The sequence below is a fragment of the Palaemon carinicauda genome, chromosome 13 (genome assembly GCF_036898095.1).
Source record: "Palaemon carinicauda isolate YSFRI2023 chromosome 13, ASM3689809v2, whole genome shotgun sequence".
Classification (NCBI taxonomy): Eukaryota; Metazoa; Arthropoda; class Malacostraca; order Decapoda; family Palaemonidae; genus Palaemon; species Palaemon carinicauda.
The window spans coordinates 139,872,543-139,890,436 of NC_090737.1; the positions used below are offsets into that span (position 1 = coordinate 139,872,543).

General features: G+C 35.6%; 1 protein-coding gene and 1 long non-coding RNA gene across 3 annotated transcripts in view; one reads left to right on the forward strand and one right to left on the reverse strand.

The window, feature by feature from the left end:
• Positions 1-17,894, reverse strand: part of LOC137652541 (uncharacterized) — a 282,636-nt gene that overhangs the window by 187,953 nt on the left and 76,789 nt on the right. The gene's annotated exons all lie outside the window — the stretch shown is intronic.
• The window catches only part of Srp54 (splicing regulatory protein 54), a 40,989-nt gene that overhangs the window by 16,394 nt on the left and 6,701 nt on the right, over positions 1-17,894 (forward strand). Inside the window, exons 5-9 of one of the 2 annotated variants that reach the window (XM_068385999.1) lie at positions 1,866-2,048; positions 5,302-5,412; positions 9,983-10,066; positions 15,319-15,616; positions 17,680-17,834. In XM_068385999.1, coding sequence (XP_068242100.1) covers positions 1,866-2,048; positions 5,302-5,412; positions 9,983-10,066; positions 15,319-15,616; positions 17,680-17,834 — 831 coding nt within the window. The remainder of the gene's footprint in view (positions 1-1,865; positions 2,049-5,301; positions 5,413-9,982; positions 10,067-15,318; positions 15,617-17,679; positions 17,835-17,894) is intronic. The other variant, XM_068386000.1, reaches the window with a different exon arrangement.

The following is a 17,894-nucleotide window of genomic DNA, read 5'->3' on the forward strand; positions in this document are numbered from 1 at the left end:
TCCTTTTGATTTGGCGGGTGGTCAATTCATTCTTGAGAAGCGCCTGGGTTAGAGGTTGTGTAGAGGTCCTTTAGTAGGGGTTGCAGCCCTATATACTTTAGCACCTTTGGGTTGATTCAGCCTCCAAGAGGAACGCTGCGCTCAGTAAGGAAGACGAACTTAAAAAAGAGGCAGAGTAACGGTTCAATTCGACTTCCTTACCAGGTACTTATTATTTCATTGTTATTTGAGATAACTGTTATATGAAATATGGGATACTTAGCTATCCTTTAATCTTGTACACTGGTTTTCACCCACCCCCCTGGGTGTGAATCAGCTACATGATTATCGGGTAAGTTTAATATTGAAAAATGTTATTTTTATTAGTAAAATAAATTTTTGAATATACTTACCCGATAATCATGATTTAATTGACCCTCCCTTCCTCCCCATAGAGAACCAGTGGACCGAGGAAAAATTGAGGAGGTGTCAACAAGAAGTACTATAGTACCTGGCCACAGGTGGCGCTGGTAAGTACACCCCCTTCTAGTATTGTGATAGCTGGCGTATCCCTCCATAGAATTCTGTCGGGCAACGGAGTTGACAGCTACATGATTATCGGGTAAGTATATTCAAAAATTTATTTTACTAATAAAAATAACATTATTATTGTTAACTGTAGCTTATATTATGTTAGAATTGTGTCATTTTTTCTGTTAAGCCGACTATCCTATGTTTAAGTTTATTCTGGTTGTATTCCTCTGCAGTGAATTAGACTATACTGTAGCTATTTTCCTCTTGTTGGAAATTATGTTCAATATCGTACAGTGTTGAATCAACCATTATCATATACAGACAACGCATGAAAACTGGCCAAACCCCAGACATGAATAAAAGAACCCCATCTCGTCCCCCAGTCCACAAGGACAGTGGAACATTTGCCCAATGTGGAAGGCAGTTACATCCTACTGCAGGGGATGCTAAAGATCTAAGAACTAGAACAGGCCACCTTTTTAACTGAACCTTGCAACATATATATAAGCTAAAAAATTGAGCTTCATTCTGCATGAACTAAAAAATGTTAGTTGTATTAGAAATTGATTAGAGTGTTTGTGTGAGGGTGTGTGTTTTTTAAGGTAATAGCATGATACAATAGTAGTTTTACGTATCTACCAATTTGAAGTCCTTATCAACATCAATGGAAAAGAGAGAGATGCTTGGGTAATTTTAAAGTAAAATGGGTAAAATTAATATGATTTTCATAATGGGGAAACAATTTTCAATTGTTCCCATACTTACAAATCTTCCCTTTTTTTATTTATATTATCTTTCGGCAAAGCTGGAAGATAATCCAAATAAAAAACTCCAGTTTTGTATTAGGGAAAAATACAAATTATCTTCAAATTTGTCTTTTCTTGTGTCTGTAGCAGAAAAGTATTATAAAATATTTTGACAGATTGTAGAAAGACTATTTAGACTTTACATTCTATAAGTATTTATAGGATTTTTTCTTTTATCTCATTATTGATATACGTTACCGTAGTGTTTAACCCTTTTACCCCCAGGCTCTTTGGAAATTTCCAACCTTTAACCCCCAGGGGGTTATTTTTTCCCCAGCACATTTTACAGTATATTTTTTTTAAATTGCTCTAACAGCCTTAATTTTTGTCAGAGAGAGGTCAGGTTGGTCTCATTCTCTTGGGAAATGCCTGAATTTTTTCAAAATTTTATCAAAAATATGAAGAAAAAAATTTTTATAGCATTTTTTTGCAAGGACGTACCGGTACGTCCATGGGGGTAAAGGGATGGGTTTTGTGAAACGTACCAGTACGTCCTTTTCGGGGTAAAAGGGTTAATAGTTGAATTGACATTGTTTCTCTTTCCAGAGTGAACCATTCTACCACTGCAATTATCAAGCCCCAAACCAAGAGCAACGAGGCAGCGCAGCGAGAAATTGAGGAAGCCATGAGGAGAGTCAAAGAGGCCCAGAACTTTATCGCATCGGCCATTGACCCCGTCATGTCTTTCTTAGACTCTTCCAAGGATAAAAGATCACGATCTAGATCACGGTGAGTCTCTCTCTCTCTCTCTCTCTCTCTCTCTCTCTCTCTCTCTCTCTCTCTCTCTCTCTCTCTCTCTCTCTCTCTCTCTTTATGTGTTTATGCAAAATACATACTATTTTACAAATTCTAGATATCATAAGATGGAAATTAGCAGAATCCTGAGTTTCTGTGTCTTGATGCCGAGCGATATCAGAGCTACTTTCCAAGGTAAGTTCTCCTTACCACCATGGGGGATCCATTGTCTTACCTTTTGGCTATCTGTTTTGATATTGCATAGCTAGTGGAGGTCACTAGCTACTGATCTTACTTGATATTTTGGCTTTTCACCCTTGCCTCATGAAACATCTAATTTATAGCACCAAAGTATTGGACGTCAGAGGGACCTAAGTGTGGAATAGACATAATTATATAGTGAAACATCGAGAGATGAAAAACTCATTTTACGAAACGACATACAAAGATTTTTTCGCCTCGTACTATAAAAAAAATACTCAGGATACAAAATGAAATTTGCCGTAAATTTTAAGATCACGTTACATGTAAAACATGACTCATTCTATGAAAAAATCATGTTACGAAAGCCGCTCCAAAACGAGTTAATTTTGTATCCGGAGGTATTACTGTATTTGTTAGTTTGTCTACATACAGTATTGGTATTTATCTCTCGTGCTCTTATTTCTTTGTATTTTAATAATGTCACAATAATAAAGTCGTGCTATGCTTAGCAGTGTATGAATTTTAAGGAGCAAGCACAATGTACAGGGTGCTTTGGATTCATTGGGGTTGAAGAAACAAATGTAGAGAAACATTTAGGGAACAAATAGACAATAAAATATCTTCCAAGTCTTTCTTTTTGAGGAACAAAAATGGGGAGGTTAAAGAGTTTGGAATTAGCCTGACAAGCCAGGCAGTATAAACCACAATGTTTTCAGGTTAATTTTACTCTCCTTACAAATACCACAAGATTGCTGAAGTTCTCATCTTGTCAGTGTATCTGATATGGTTATTTGTAACAAAATGGATCTGCAAAGAAACAGGTACTTCAGCTTGTAGGTGTAGTCTAGCTTAAACCTTAAAAGGTTTAATTAGACCAGCCTAGCCTAACCTAAAGAGGTTTCCTTAGCCTCACCTTTAAATTGTATGCCATTTTTACCCTAAAATTATTCCTAGATATGTCTAATAGTCTTTTATATTGAAATTAGTAGACCAAGACTACCTGACTAGCTTACTATGAAAAGTTAATAAAGTGAATTACTTACCATAGTCCTAGTGGACCCCAATATTTTTTCAGACTTGACAGTAACAGGAGGGCTTAGAAGCCCTTTAAAGGTAGAATTTTGTTGACAAATTTAACAAAATTGATTAGAAAATGTGTTCGTAATCTGTATCATCTGTAGTTTGGTTACAAATACATTATATCTACCTTTGTAGCTTTATGTTATTGGCCACTTTGAGACTACACAGCCTACTGAGGGCATGTGGGCTTTCAAGGCCAGCTAGTTTACTATAAGTGGTACAATTCTAGAGAGATTTCTGTCAAAAATCTTGAGGTAATATTAAATATTTCAAATTTCTTAAATACGCTAAGAATACCTCAGTACAGTACTTGATATTAAGGCATACAGTTCTTTGTTGGCTTCTTTATGTCGCGTGGGCTTGACCTGTCAAGCAGCCCAAATATGTGGGATTTTATCAGATCCTTTATTATCGAAGCTACTACTACCTCGAGACATCTCTTGGAACTTGGATGGGGTTCTAAAATTCTTTCCTTTAATTTTGAAACAAGTCTCTCAATTTCGTTTAAGGACTTTTAACGTTGGAGATTTTCTTTCTGGCAGCGCTTGCATTTGTCTAGCAATGTTATATTTTCATTGAATGGAGTTATTCTTTAACCTTTTACAAGAGTTATAAGCAAACAATTATCCCTTTTACGGGAGCTTTAGACAAAGAATGATTTCAACACTGAAAATCTACCTTGGCATTTCCAGTTTCCTGCTCTCAATTCCTTTATTGAGGACAACCCGGATGAAAAGACTTTTTGTCAAATCTGGTCTCTGAAAACCATTTCAGTAAAGGTCAAGAAACTATTTTGCATTGTACATAATAGAGCCACCTCTTAAGAATGCCAATCTTTTTAGTAAAGACTTTGATTATCAATGCCCACTATACCTAGGTGACGACTTAGTTTTATTATTGAAGGTATGAATGCATTTCTGAGAGATGGAAATTGCTTAGGATGCATTCCAATTTTCAGGTCGTTTGGTTGCTACAGGGGACATACTGCATTATCTAGAAACTAAACGAGATCTATCTTATGTAAATACTCCCTTTGATGGTATGATGTTGAATTTTTTGGAAACAGGGATACACTTAGTTATGTATAAGAGAAATACCTGATTATTTATAAGCATTTTTCTTAGAATTCTGCTTGCCTGGCCTTTCTTTTAAGGGATGTCCTAGACGCTCGGACACTGAATCTTACTCGTAATGTTCCCACTTAGGGTAAGATTGCTAAATGGTGTCTTATTTTGCCAATCACGTGAGAAGAATAACAAGATTGTCACCATCCTTGAAGCTTCAAAGAGTTTTGCATCAGAATTGTCCTTTTTCTTTCGATAACCGTGTTTTCCCTAGGTGGGTTTTCACTTTACTTTTAGGTTTACAACTATCCCTCCATCTATTTTTCAGCTTGAGAATATTGGATAAAATTTATTGAAATAAAGCAATTTTTTTCAAAGAATTATTATTTCAATATTTATTCAATATTCATATTAAAAGCTTGCCACAGTTTTGTGGGCTCAGTCAAAGTACAGTACAGTACCCTAAAGCACGATTTTTAGAATAGACGCTATATACAAGACCACTGTCGGTTAAAGATAAAAATCACTCTGGACAGACAAGCTTAAAAACCGTATAAAATGTTTGTTTCTTTCGCCAAGCCTAACGATAAAAAATTGGGTAAGTACTGTATTGAAATTTCTAAAACGAAAACTTGATTTTTCATGAAAGGGTGAAATTGTGTTAGTTTTGATAGTTCTCATTCTAGAAGTATGATTGATGGTGATATGTTAACATGCTAATTACAGTTGCTGAAAATGTATTTTGAAATATATTTTAGTACTTTTCGTACTTACAGTATATCCATATACACAGAAGGAAATAGGTGACGATTTAATTTTAGTTAGGCCTTCCATAATTCGACGAAGAATACTTCGAAAACCGGAAGATTACTCTACATTGTATTCTCGTTCTTTCATAGAACACGGTCGCACTCTAGACGACGTTCAACGTCCAGGTCCAGAAGTTCTAGGTCTAGGAGGAGAACAAGATCCAGGTCGCGTCGCAGGAGTCGCTCTCGATCACGCTCCAGGTTGAGTATATCCCAAGAGTTCATTTATGGTTTTATGTATGCATGTGTTGTTTATGAATAGGTAAAAGTAAACCTTTTCTGGCCAGGTTTTCTTTATTTCAGTAAAGCTTCCTGAACATCATTGCTGTTCCTCCTCCTCCTCTGGAAGGGGTCAGCCTCAATCCCTGAATGTATGTAGGGGGAGGAAGAGCAATCGACTTCAGTTAGTATTGAAATACTTCATTTGAATGTAGTTCTTTATTAAGATGTTATTGTTGCAGTACAATATAGTAATGGCCATTTTGTAAGGTTTTCTGTAACCAGTAATGACAAAGCTATACATAGGCTCAAATTTATAAAAGGCCTTTGTATTATAATACGCTCCACAAGATAGTTGGTATACGGTACTGTATAGTTTACTGTGTTTTATACTCACCATATAATATACAGTATGCATACAGTAGATATATCTAAATATAATATCTACTGTGTGCAAATCTTGTACCATAATATACTTATGTTAAATCCACAAATAGTAATCTTTTAGTTAATATTGCATAGAAGTGTATGAAAGAACCAAACTGCGAATAGGAGCACGGGATTTTTTTTTTCTTTTTTTATTGTCGAAGATAATTCTTTGGGAGCAGACTAATATATAGTAATATTCAGTCACTTTTGATGATAAAACACACTCTTCCGCTCTCTCTTTCCCCTTCGTGGTGTTGTCGGTAACGCAGTCAGCTAATGCAATCAGCTGGCTGGCAGAGAACTGTGTTCGAGTCTCGGACCAGACATGGGGGAACAGTTTGGGGTGTTCCTAAAAGTTGGGAACACTTCCATTCACCTAAGCAGTGAATTATGTATGTGGTTGTTACCCAACTGTTGTGGGTGGGTTGCAGCTAGGGTGGAGAGAGAGAAAGATGAAGAGAAAAGAAAATGGACATCGGTGCCTGTCTTCGTCATAGCATTTGTATACCATCAAAACGACAACCTCGTCGAGGTAATCTACACACGGGTGAAACTATTTTAAAGATATTCTCTCTCCCTTGCTCTCTAGATAGATGGAAGTTGTTTTTACAATTACAGAGATTTATAAAGGAAAGAATTGGGACCTGTAAAATATGTAGACAGAACTGAAATGTCAACACAGTTGTCATAGCCAAAAGGAATGTGAACTGTACGTGAATTTTTAATGCGAATAGAATATCTTAAAGGGTTAAGTTTTGTTGACTAATGCAACAACCTTTATTCCATTGCTTTCTTCAAGTCTCATATTATTATCATTATTATTATTATAATTAGCTAAGCTATAAGCCTGTTGGAAAAACAGGGTGCCACAAGCTCAAGGGCTCCAAGAGGGAAAATAGCCCTGTGGGAAAAGGCCACCTCAAATAATTTCGCCTTCAGAAAGGTCAACTTAATGAATTTTGGCCTTACAGGGTCCAACTCAACTGAATCAGGCCTCTCTGATTCAAATTAAACTTAACAGTCGTTTTCTAGCATTTAAAAGTTGCCTTTTAACATTTAAAAGGGTTCGGTAAAATATTCTACCGAATCTGGAAAATTCACAAGTATATGCAGCCCCCTTATTCATACTGCCTTATTTCCTTATAGTGTAGATACTGGATAACTTGGAAAACTATTAACATTTAAAAAGGTTGGGTAAAATACCTTAATAAATCTTGAAAAATCACAAGTATATGCTACCCTTTTATTTATGCTGCCTTATTTCCTTGCACTGTAGATACTGTTTACCTTAAAAAACTATTGGCATTTAAAAGGGTTCGGTAAGATATCCTACCGAATCTTGAAAATTATCATGTATATATTACCCCTTTATTTATGCCACCTAATTTCCTTATACTGTATAACTTTAGAGAAAACTAGCCTTGACAGAAAAGACAAAAAAAGCCTTCATTACACAAATGCTTCAAAATTATCTTTTTACTGTTCAAGTATTCTCAATCCACTCTACCTGTTGTAGAACTGTGAATACCATTGCTTAACCTTTCTGCTCCCAATGGACGTACTGGTACACTTCACAAAACTCATCCCTTAACCCCCATGGACGTACCGTTACGTCCTTGCAAAAAACTGCTATTTGCATTTTTTTTTGCATATTTTTGATAAATGTATGAGAAACTTCAGGCATTTTCCAAAAGAATGAGACCAGCCTGACCTCTTTATGACAAAAATTAAGGCTGTCAGCGCGATCTAAATAAAATAAATATTGCGAAACGTGTTTGAAAACGGAAAGCTCCTGGGGGTTAAGGGTGGGAAAGTTTCAAATAGCATTGGGGGTAAAAGGGTTAAAAGAGTATCTAATACATACTAACTACAGTATTGCTTGACAAGCTCCCTTTTAGGAAATCCAGGGTTGAGGAGACTGAACTGTTATGTAAGAGAATATTTCAATCATTTTTGTATTAACCCTTTTACCCCCAAAGGACGTACTGGTACGTTTCACAAAACTCATCCCTTTACCCCCTTGGACGTACCGGTATGTCCTTGAAAAAAAAACCTATTTAGATTTATTTTGCATATTTTTGATAATTTTTTGAGAAACTTCTGGCATTTTCCAAGAGAATGAGACCAACGTGTCTATGATGAAAATTAAGGCTGTTAGAGCAATTTAAATGAAATATACTGCAAAATGTGCTTGAAAAAAAATAACCCCTGGGAGTTAAGGGTTGGAAATTTCCAAATAGCCTGGGGATAAAAGGGTTAATAGCTTTTATGCCTTCTCAATAGCAGGACTTCATCATTCAATCATATAATTGTGAATGCCTTCCTGTATATGCTGTTATATAACTAAATCCAATGAATGACAAAAATATTACTTTGAAATTGGATGCTTACCCTGTGCTGGCATGCCTGTCGGAGTTATTCATAGAAAAACATTACTAATGTTAAGAAGCCAATGATTTTCAACCGAGTCAAAAGAGAAATTTAACCTCCTGGATAGTTAATCTTCTTTGCCAAAGAAAAGCGCAGTTTTCTTATATACTGTAACTGATAAAAACTGTTTTTCCATTAACAAAATAATGCCTTTACACCTACAAAAGTTAGGATCATTATACAATAACTTGTACAAAAGTGTACAACCAAATCATGTACGGATATGATTAATTAATTTTCATTATATAGTGCTGGATGGCCTTTGATGCCCCAGTGCTTGGCTTAAGGCCTATATTTTATCAATTTAATTCAACAACCAGTATTCTTCAAAGAAAAAATTTAATAATAATAATGATAATGAAATACCATGTACTATATAGAAATCTAAATATTCACTGTATATCTTTATTTTTTAGAGGTGGCTGCCAATTTGAATATTTTTTTCCAGTCTTCAAAATTTACATCTTGTTCATCTTCACTCATTTCTTTTTCTTCATTTGTGTATTATCAAGTACAGAAGATCCTCAACTTATCAAACTTAATAGGTTCCAAGAATATTTATGTAAGTCGAATTGTTTTTAACCCTTTTACCCCCAGGCTATTTGGAAATTTCCAACCCTTACCCCCAAGGGGTTATTATTTCCCCAGCACATTTTGCAGTATATTTTTTTTAAATTGCTCTAACAGCCTTAATTTTTGTCATAGAGAGGTCAGGTTGGTCTCATTCTCTTGGAAAATGCCTGAATTTTTTCAAAAAATTATCAAAAATATGAAAAAAAAAAATTTTTATAGCATTTTTTTGCAAGGACGCACCGGTACGTCCATGGGGGTAAAGGGATGAGTTTTGTGAAACGTACCAGTACGTCCTTTTGGGGGTAAAAGGGTTAAGTCAAGTTTTGTTAAACTTTGTTGTAGGGTAGACCTAACTTAACTCCCATGCTTAGAAATTTCTAGCTACAAAATTCAACGAATAGCCCCATTTCATATGACATAAATATCAGGCTATTGCAAACGTCATTTTGCTTACTGTATCAAATGATACAATATTGTTTTATTATTGTATTTCTTTATCTTATTACAGTATGCGAACTTTTTATACGATATCTGAGATTTACGATTTCAGTTGTATTTGTGTTTGTTTTTCTGAATTTTCGTAAGTTGCGGATGTTCTGTACTGACTTTTTCATTTGATGTGTTGATTTGTTGATTATGAATTTAAGCCATAAAGTGAACGATTAGAACCAGTTATTATTATTATTATTATTATTAATTGCTAAGCTACAACCCTAGTTGGAAAATCAGGATGGCATAAGCCCAGAGGCCCCGAGAGGGAAAATAGCCCAGTGAGGAAAGGAAACAAGAAAAATAAAATATTTTAGGAATAGCAATAGAAAAAATAAATATTTCCAATATAAACTATAAATGCTTTAACAAAACAAGAGGGAGAGAAAGTAGATAGAATAGCGTGCCCGAGTGTACCCTCCAGCAAGAGAGCTCTAGCCCAAGACAGTGGAAGACCATGGTACAGAGGCTCTGGCACTACCCAAGATTAGAGAACAATGGTTTGATTTTAGAGTGTCTCAGTTAGTGTAGTTTTTTCTTCTCACTTTATTCCTTAATCACAGATTGAATATGATAAACGAATGTATCAAATAATAAGATGAATTAAAGGGTTCATGATGTACTTTTCCAGAGAACGGCATCGTCGTTCCAGGAGCCGCAGCTCGAGGAGGAGAAGGTCGTCACGCTCGAAGTCTCGTAGAAAATCTCATTCGAGGTGAGTATATGTAAATAGTCAGTCATTTTGATATGATACATTCTTCATCTATAGATGTGAAAGTACAAGATATTATTTATTTTGTTGATTATTACCTGTAGGTTACATTACTAATATTGTACCCTTTTAAACTATGATGTTACTGATGATGTACAAGGCCAGTGCATGCGATATAGTATGAGAGTCTGTACCGTCGATCACCAAAACAGGCTTGGTTTTTGTGTTTTGGGTCCTTGTCATGTCCCTATTTTGCATGTTGAATTCATTATTGTGAAGTCGCAATATTTTTTGCTAGAAAAGTAATGTTTAGGAATTCCCTTTGGCTTTTCGTTTTTAGTATTTTGTGTAAATTTTAGAATAGATACAGTAAAGTATAATTGTGTTATTTTCTATTTGACACCACATGTCCTGTGTGTTTTGATAGGGCTCCAGTTCCTTTGTATAACTGGTTGGAGTATACAGTGTGGTGTAGTAGATATTGGTTTAATTTTTGCTCTTGTTCAGATATGGTATTGTATGATAAATATTTTATGTTTTTACAGTACCTCTTACAGGAACAATATTTCATGCATGGTTAATTATTATAAACAAACAAGCTATATAGCCTTGTATATTTGAAATCACTTACTGTGAAGTAACAGCCTTTCTTAGCATGAGTAGTCTATGCCTTGATCATTTATCCTAAGTGGACAGCACTGCAAATCATATTGTGCCTACTGTATATCACACCCTTGAATACCTTAGAAACCTATACAGGTTTAGGGTTGTTATTGACATGATCAAGTTAAATGTTACTTTACAGCAATTGCTGCTAACTCGTTTAATATTAAATTGCGTGTAATTTTGGTTTTGTGTGACCTAGAAATTGTTAGGACAGTAGCTTGGATCCCTTCTCTGAAAGTTTATTGTTTTTAAATAATCAAACTTGATATAAATTGGATATTCTAAACTGGGTAATGAAGGTTTATGGAATAGTCTTTTTACTTGGGAAATTATCAATACGGTATTAGTAAGTATAATTTTGTTTTTGGTTTCAGTTTGACAAACTTAACTTTCTGATTTTTCTACCTTTATCATCAACTTTGTTATGGTTTATTTTGATGTATGGTAGGATTTATGTCAGTTTTATTTTGGTAGATCTACTTTTTCATAGGTTATTTGCACTAAAAGATTTAAATCGTCGTAGCCATTGAGCTTAGTCTGGTTGAGTAGAGCAACGCGGGCAAGCTACGGGACTTGGACGATGAAAAGTATCACATACATACATATACCAAGGCACTTCCCCCAATTTTGGGGGGTAGCCGACATCAAACAAATGAAACAAAAAAGGGGACGTCTCCTCTATATGTTCCTCCCAGCCTGACAAAGGACTCAACTGAGTTCGGCTGGTACTGCTAGGGTGGCATAGCCCACCCTCCCACATTATCTACCACAGATGAAACTTCATAATGCTGAATCTCTTACTACTGCTACTTCCGTGGTCATCCAAGGCACCGGAGGAAGCAGCAAGGCCTACCGGAACTGCGTCACAATCGCTTGCATGGAAAGTATAGCATAGATAATTAGAGACTAAGAAGTGATTGGTTGAGTTTATATTAGAAGGAACTAATTTTGGGGGGATATAATAGATCAGGCTTTCATTCCTTGGTTTTCTATACTGCCTAGGTTGTTCGGGAGGTAGGCTATTACAGATGGGGAATATGAATGTAAGGCCTGATATGGATTATTACCTCTGCCGACATAGCTGGGAGGAGGTTATGTTTTCATCCCTGTTTGTGGACAGCTTCCTGGCCACAGTTTTAATAGTAGAGTAATAAAACTTGCAGTTATGAAATGATTAAATTTTGGAAGGTCAAGGTCACGGTCCAGCAAAATGTCCAATTCACTTACTCAGCCATAAGTTTGAACATCGTTGTTACAGAGATTCAAACTTGGTTCTTATTTGAGTATATGAAAATCCACGCCAATAAATACATGTTAAGGTCAAAGGTCAAGGACGAGCAAAAGGTAGAGAAATAAGCTGCCGCAGTGGAGGTCTGCATTCTACTGAGTGCCCCTCTAGTTTACAGTGTGCTTTAATGGAGTAACTTCAATTTTGTGCAAGATTATATTATTTCATACTCCTTTATTACTGATATATTGCCCTGTGGCCTATCCTTTCATCTCTTGGTTTGCTATTAGCCTAACCCATTTTACTATATTGCCTAGCTTATATTTTTTCAGATATATTGTAGGGCTATGATAGTTATAAAGTATGAATTGATTGATCAGATTGATATCAAGGACAAGTGCAAAAGAGAATCCAAACCTTGATAAAAAAAAAGGGATTCCATCTGTTTCTCTGTGTTCTAGGACAAAGGTGTGATGTGGTTAAAGACTTATTTCGTAATGCCTGTTTTGGACTCCAAATTTTTTATTTTCGGTCGTAGTTTGTGGTAGAATAATGGGTCAGTATCACCGATGCATTTTTGGTTCCTCAACTTCCATTTCTGAAACAAAGTGTTCAGGTTCAACCTTTGTGTGCCATATTGAACACAAATAAAGTCCGCTAAATTCTATTATAGTTTTATGGTTCAGAGAATGTTGCTTTTGGCACATAAATGATTCCGCGTTGATTGCGAATGTTCTGTTATCACAATTCGATTCCGCTAAGTCGGCGAACATTCAATTGACACATTATGATTGTGATCTTATGTGGAGAGGAATTTTGATGATTCACCTTCCCAAGAAAATTGCTAAATTTTTTCATTTTTTAAAGTCTTGAATATTTGTTTTGTGAACACATGAGGACCAACATATTTCTATATGTTGATTGATCCTTTCTCTGCTATTGACCTTTTTTTCAGTGATAATGCAATCAGTGGTGACTGGTAACACCAACTTATCACGTCTGAGTTGTGATTGATATTATTCCCAAAGATATTAGCAGCACTGTGTCTGATAAAATAGAATTTATAAATTAACCGTGCGGTAAACCAATGCCATCACCTCTATGGCAAGTTTGAAATAAGTCATAAGTAGTAATCATCATTATCATCACCTAGGCCTATTGACGCAAAGGGCCTCTGTTAGATTTTGCCAGTCGTCCCTGTTTTGAGCTTTTAAATCAATACTTCTCCATTCATCATCTCCCACTTCACGCTTCATAGTCCCCAGCCATGCAGGCCTGGGTCTTCCAACTTTTCTAGTGCCTTGTGGAGCCCAGTTGAAAGTTTGGTGAACTAATCTCTCTTGAGGAGTGAGAAGAGCGTGCCCAAACCATCTCCATCTATCCCGCAACTAAACAATTAAATGGACATCGAACTTCAATACTTCAATTTAAGAACAAGAACTTCACAAAAATTCAAACAACATTAACCGTGAAGTTTATACCGGTTGGTTTATTAACAGAGCAGGGAAGAGCGAGTAATAAGATAACAATCAAAACAGATATAGTGTACTAACATGGAGGAAACGTTTGGTTCGTTCATATGAAGCGGGACCATCTGTTGTCTTTTGTAGCAGGAAATCATAAGCACAGGATTCAGGTTAGGCATACCCTAGGTCAAAATTCAACATTCAAACAGCTTTTTAGAACCAATTAGGCGTGTAAGTTGAGGAGCTTCTGTATTATTATTATTATTATTATTATTATTATTATTAGCCAAGCTACAATCCTAGTTGGAAAAGCAAGATGCTATAAACCCAAGGGCTCCAATAGGGAAAAATAGCCCAGTGAGGAAAGGAAATAGGGAAATAAATAAATGATGAGAATAAATTAACAATAAATCATTCTAAAAACAGTAACAACGTCAAAACAGATATGTCCTATATAAACTATTAACAACGTCAAAAACAGATGATATTATTATTATTATTATTATTACCAGCCAAGCTACAATCCTTGTTGAAAAAGCAAGATGCTATAAACCCAAGGGCTCCAATAGGGAAAAATAGCTCAGTGAGGAAAGGAAATAGGGAAATAAATAAATGATGAGAATAAATTAACAATATATCATTCTAAAAACAGTAACGACGTCAAAACAGATATGTCCTATATAAACTATTAACAACGTCAAAAACAGATATGTCTTATATAAACTATAAAAAGACTCCTGTCAGCCTGTTCAACATAAAAAAATTTGCTCCAACTTTGAACTTTTGAAGTTCTACTGATTCAACTTATTATTATCAAAGGTTGTAGTGTTTGTAAAATACATTACTTGATTTGTAGTGTATGAAATATTTCATTACACTAAGATTTGTCCTACACAAATGTTGCCTTACACTAAGATGCCGTTTCCCCTCCAGTTGGGTTCAGGTACCCCAATTTGAGTGCAAAGTTTCATGGCAACTTGGGTATGTTAGGGTTAACCCTTTTACCCCCAAAGGATGTACTGGTACGTTTCACAAAAGCCATCCCTTTACCCCCATGGACGTACTGGTACGTCCTTGCAAAAAAATGCTATACAATTTTTTTTTTCATATTTTTTATCATTTTTTTTAAGAATATTCAGGCATTTTCCAAGAGAATGAGACCAACCTGACCTCTCTATGACAAAAATTAAGGCTGTTAGAGCAATTTTAATAAAATATACTGCAAAATGTGCAGGGGAAAAAATAACCCCCTGGGGGTTAAGGGTTGGAAATTTCCAAATAGCCTGGGGGTAAAAGGGTTAATAGGCCCAATTTTTTATTGATGGCCAATCTGGCTCTTAACAAAAAAAGAAATAGAGCTTTAAATTTTTATTTCAATAAGTTGTACTGATCATACACTAAATGTAAGAACTAAGTTGATTTTAGAAGTTGAAACAAAAATTAAAAAGAAATAGTTTTATGGGTGATATGGTTATTATTATTGTTATTATTATTATTTTTTTTTTTATGATATAAAAAAAAAGTAGGGGATTCAGTGTTATGAAGCTTAATTTGTGGTGGATAACGGGAGAGGGTCGGCTGTGGCACCCCTAGCAGTACCAGCCGAACTCGGTTGAGTCCCTTGTCAGGCTGGAAGGAACGTAGAGAGGAGAGGTCCCCTTTTCTGTTTCATTTGTTTGATGTTGGCTACCCTCCAAAATTGGGGGAAGTGCCTTGGTATTATTATTATTATTAATATTATTATTATTATTATTAGTACAGTATTAGTATTAGTTAAGCTACAACCCTAGTTGGAAAAGCAGAATGCTATAAGCCCAAGGGCTTAGAATTATTAAAGTTGGTTATTATGACTACTTGTACTATAATGCCATTTCTTTGTATTGTTTCATTCATAGATCCCCATCTCGTCGAAAGTCGAGATCAAAGTCTCGTTCCAAACGGTCAAGGTCAAAGTCGAAATCCAAGTCGTCGTCGTCGTCGAAACGAGATCGGGGAAGCAGCAGCAGCAACAGTCGTAGCAGCAAAGATCAAGAAAGGTCTAAGGATAAGGAGAAAAAGGAAAAGAAAGAGGACAAAAAAGTCCTGGAAACAATAACAGAGAAGGAGGAGACTGCCAATGAGGAGAAAGAAGACACTAAGAAGGAGGAATCAAAGGCAGATGATAAAGAAAAGAAAGAAGAGAAGAAAAAGGAGGTACGATAAAATTCTCGCTAACAAAGTTTATTGAATATCCCAAGAGCTCCCTCAATGTACTGTTTTTGTAATTTGTGTTCCTTTAGCATTTTACAATTAGGATGAAAATTAGAATTTTTAATCCTTAAATAGCTTTGTTAACCCTTTTACCCCCAATGGACGTACTGGTACGTTTCACAAAACTCATCCCTTTACCCCCATGGACGTACTGGTACGTCCTTGCAGAAAACGGCTTCTTGCATTTTTTTTGCATACTTTTGATAATTTTATGAGAAACTTCAGGCATTTTCCAAAAGAATGAGACCAACCTGACCTCTCTATGACGAAAATTAAGGCTGTTAGAGCAATTTAAAGAAAAATATATTGCAAAATGTGCTTGAAAAAGAAAACGTCTGGGGGTTAAGGTTGGAAAGTTCCAAATAGCTTGGGGGTAAAAGGGTTAATAATGGAATTTTATTAACCCTTTAACCCCCAGGCTATTTGGAAATTTCCAACCCTTAACCCCCAAGGGGTTATTTTTTTCCCTGCAGATTTTGCAGTATGTTTTTTTCAAATTGCTCTAACCGCATTAATTTTTGTCATAGAGAGGTCAGGTTGGTCTCATTCTCTTGGAAAATGCCTGAATTTTTTCAAAAAATTATCAAAAATATGAAAAAAATAATTTTTATGGCATTTTTTTTGCAAGGACGTACCAGTACGTCCATGAGGGTAAAGGGATGGCTTTTGTGAAACGTACCAGTACGTCCTTTGGGGGTAAAAGGGTTAACTGGACACATCTTGCACCAACCCTTTTATTACTTATCTTGTACGGCACACTTCACCAGGCATGAAACAATCACTGTTCATTGTGGAGGCAAACCACTTGGCTTGGTTTCCCCTACCCCAGGTCTGAGGAACCCTTTTTAAAATATGTCGAATTTGGTCAAATCATACAAAAGAAAATCTCCAGAGGCATTTCAAAACATGGTAAATTTGGAAGTAATTTATTTTTTCTAACGTATACAAACCTGGAACTATTTATTAGGGATTATAGTAAGGTTTGTTTAAGTGTCGGAACAATTTGGTTTTCTTATGCAATAATGTTTAACCCCTTTTACCCCCAGGCTATTTGGAACTTTCCCACCCTTAACCCCCAGGGGTTATTTTTTTTTTCAAGCACATTTTGCAGTATACTTTTTTAAATTGCTCTAACAGCCTTAATTTTTGTCATAGAGAGGTCAGGTTGGTCTCATTCTCTTGGAAAATGCCTGAAGTTTCTCAAAAAATTATCAAAAATATGCAAAAAAAAAATGCAAATAGTTTTTTTGCTAGGACGTACCGGTACGTCCATGGGGGTAAAGGGATGAGTTTTGTGAAACGTACCAGTACGTCCTTTTGGGGGTAAAAGGGTTAAAAAAAAAATGTGACAAACATTTCCAGTAAAACATGAAAGTTTGAGTAGACATGGAATGCAGTTGAGGAATTTTCTTCTTGAAGTTTGTTTTATTTTGTATAGTTTTTTGCCCTTTGTTATTCCTTTTATTTCAATGAATCTATCGATTATTCATTAGCTTGCCGTATGAAATTATAATTGCCAATATCCATACAGTACAGTAATAGAATTTTTGTGCTTTATTTGTGTGGAGAAGTTCTCTGAAAAAAGTGGTCTCTGCCTATCACAGTCTGGAACTATTGACAAAACAGGCAATCTTCTAAAACGTGAAATATAAAAATGCTCAAGGTATAACTCAGAGATATGATTGCATGGAATTCTGTGAATCTGAGGGGGTTGGTATTTTTTAATTGAAAAAAAGCGGATCACTGTATTTGTGTAAATTACATAAACTTGGAAAAATAATTTTTGAGATATCTGATATAGTTATTTTAAACATGGTTTGAATAATATCACTTGAAAATTTGAAGAAAGTTCCTTCAACAAGCTCAGTATTCCCTCAAATGTTATAAGGGAATATAGTGGCTTTAGTGTACCTCTTAAACAAGTTGGTTTTTAAGTTTTAAGTGCCTGTACTTTGTATGGTTTTTTGTTTTTTTAATTTTCGCTCATTGTCAAATTGTATTTTCAGTCTTCAAAATCTAGGCGAACCAGATCTCGTAGTCGATCACGGGAAAGAAAAAGTCGTAGATCTCGCACACGGTCTCGCAGCAGAAGGCGGTCTAGGACGAGAAGCCGTTCAAGAAGCCGTAATCGCTCTAAACGAGCACACAGAACCAGGTCAAGGTAGGAATTTTCTATTTTTGTTAAATTTTAGCCTTGTCCTTTGTAAGGGAAGAGAACTTT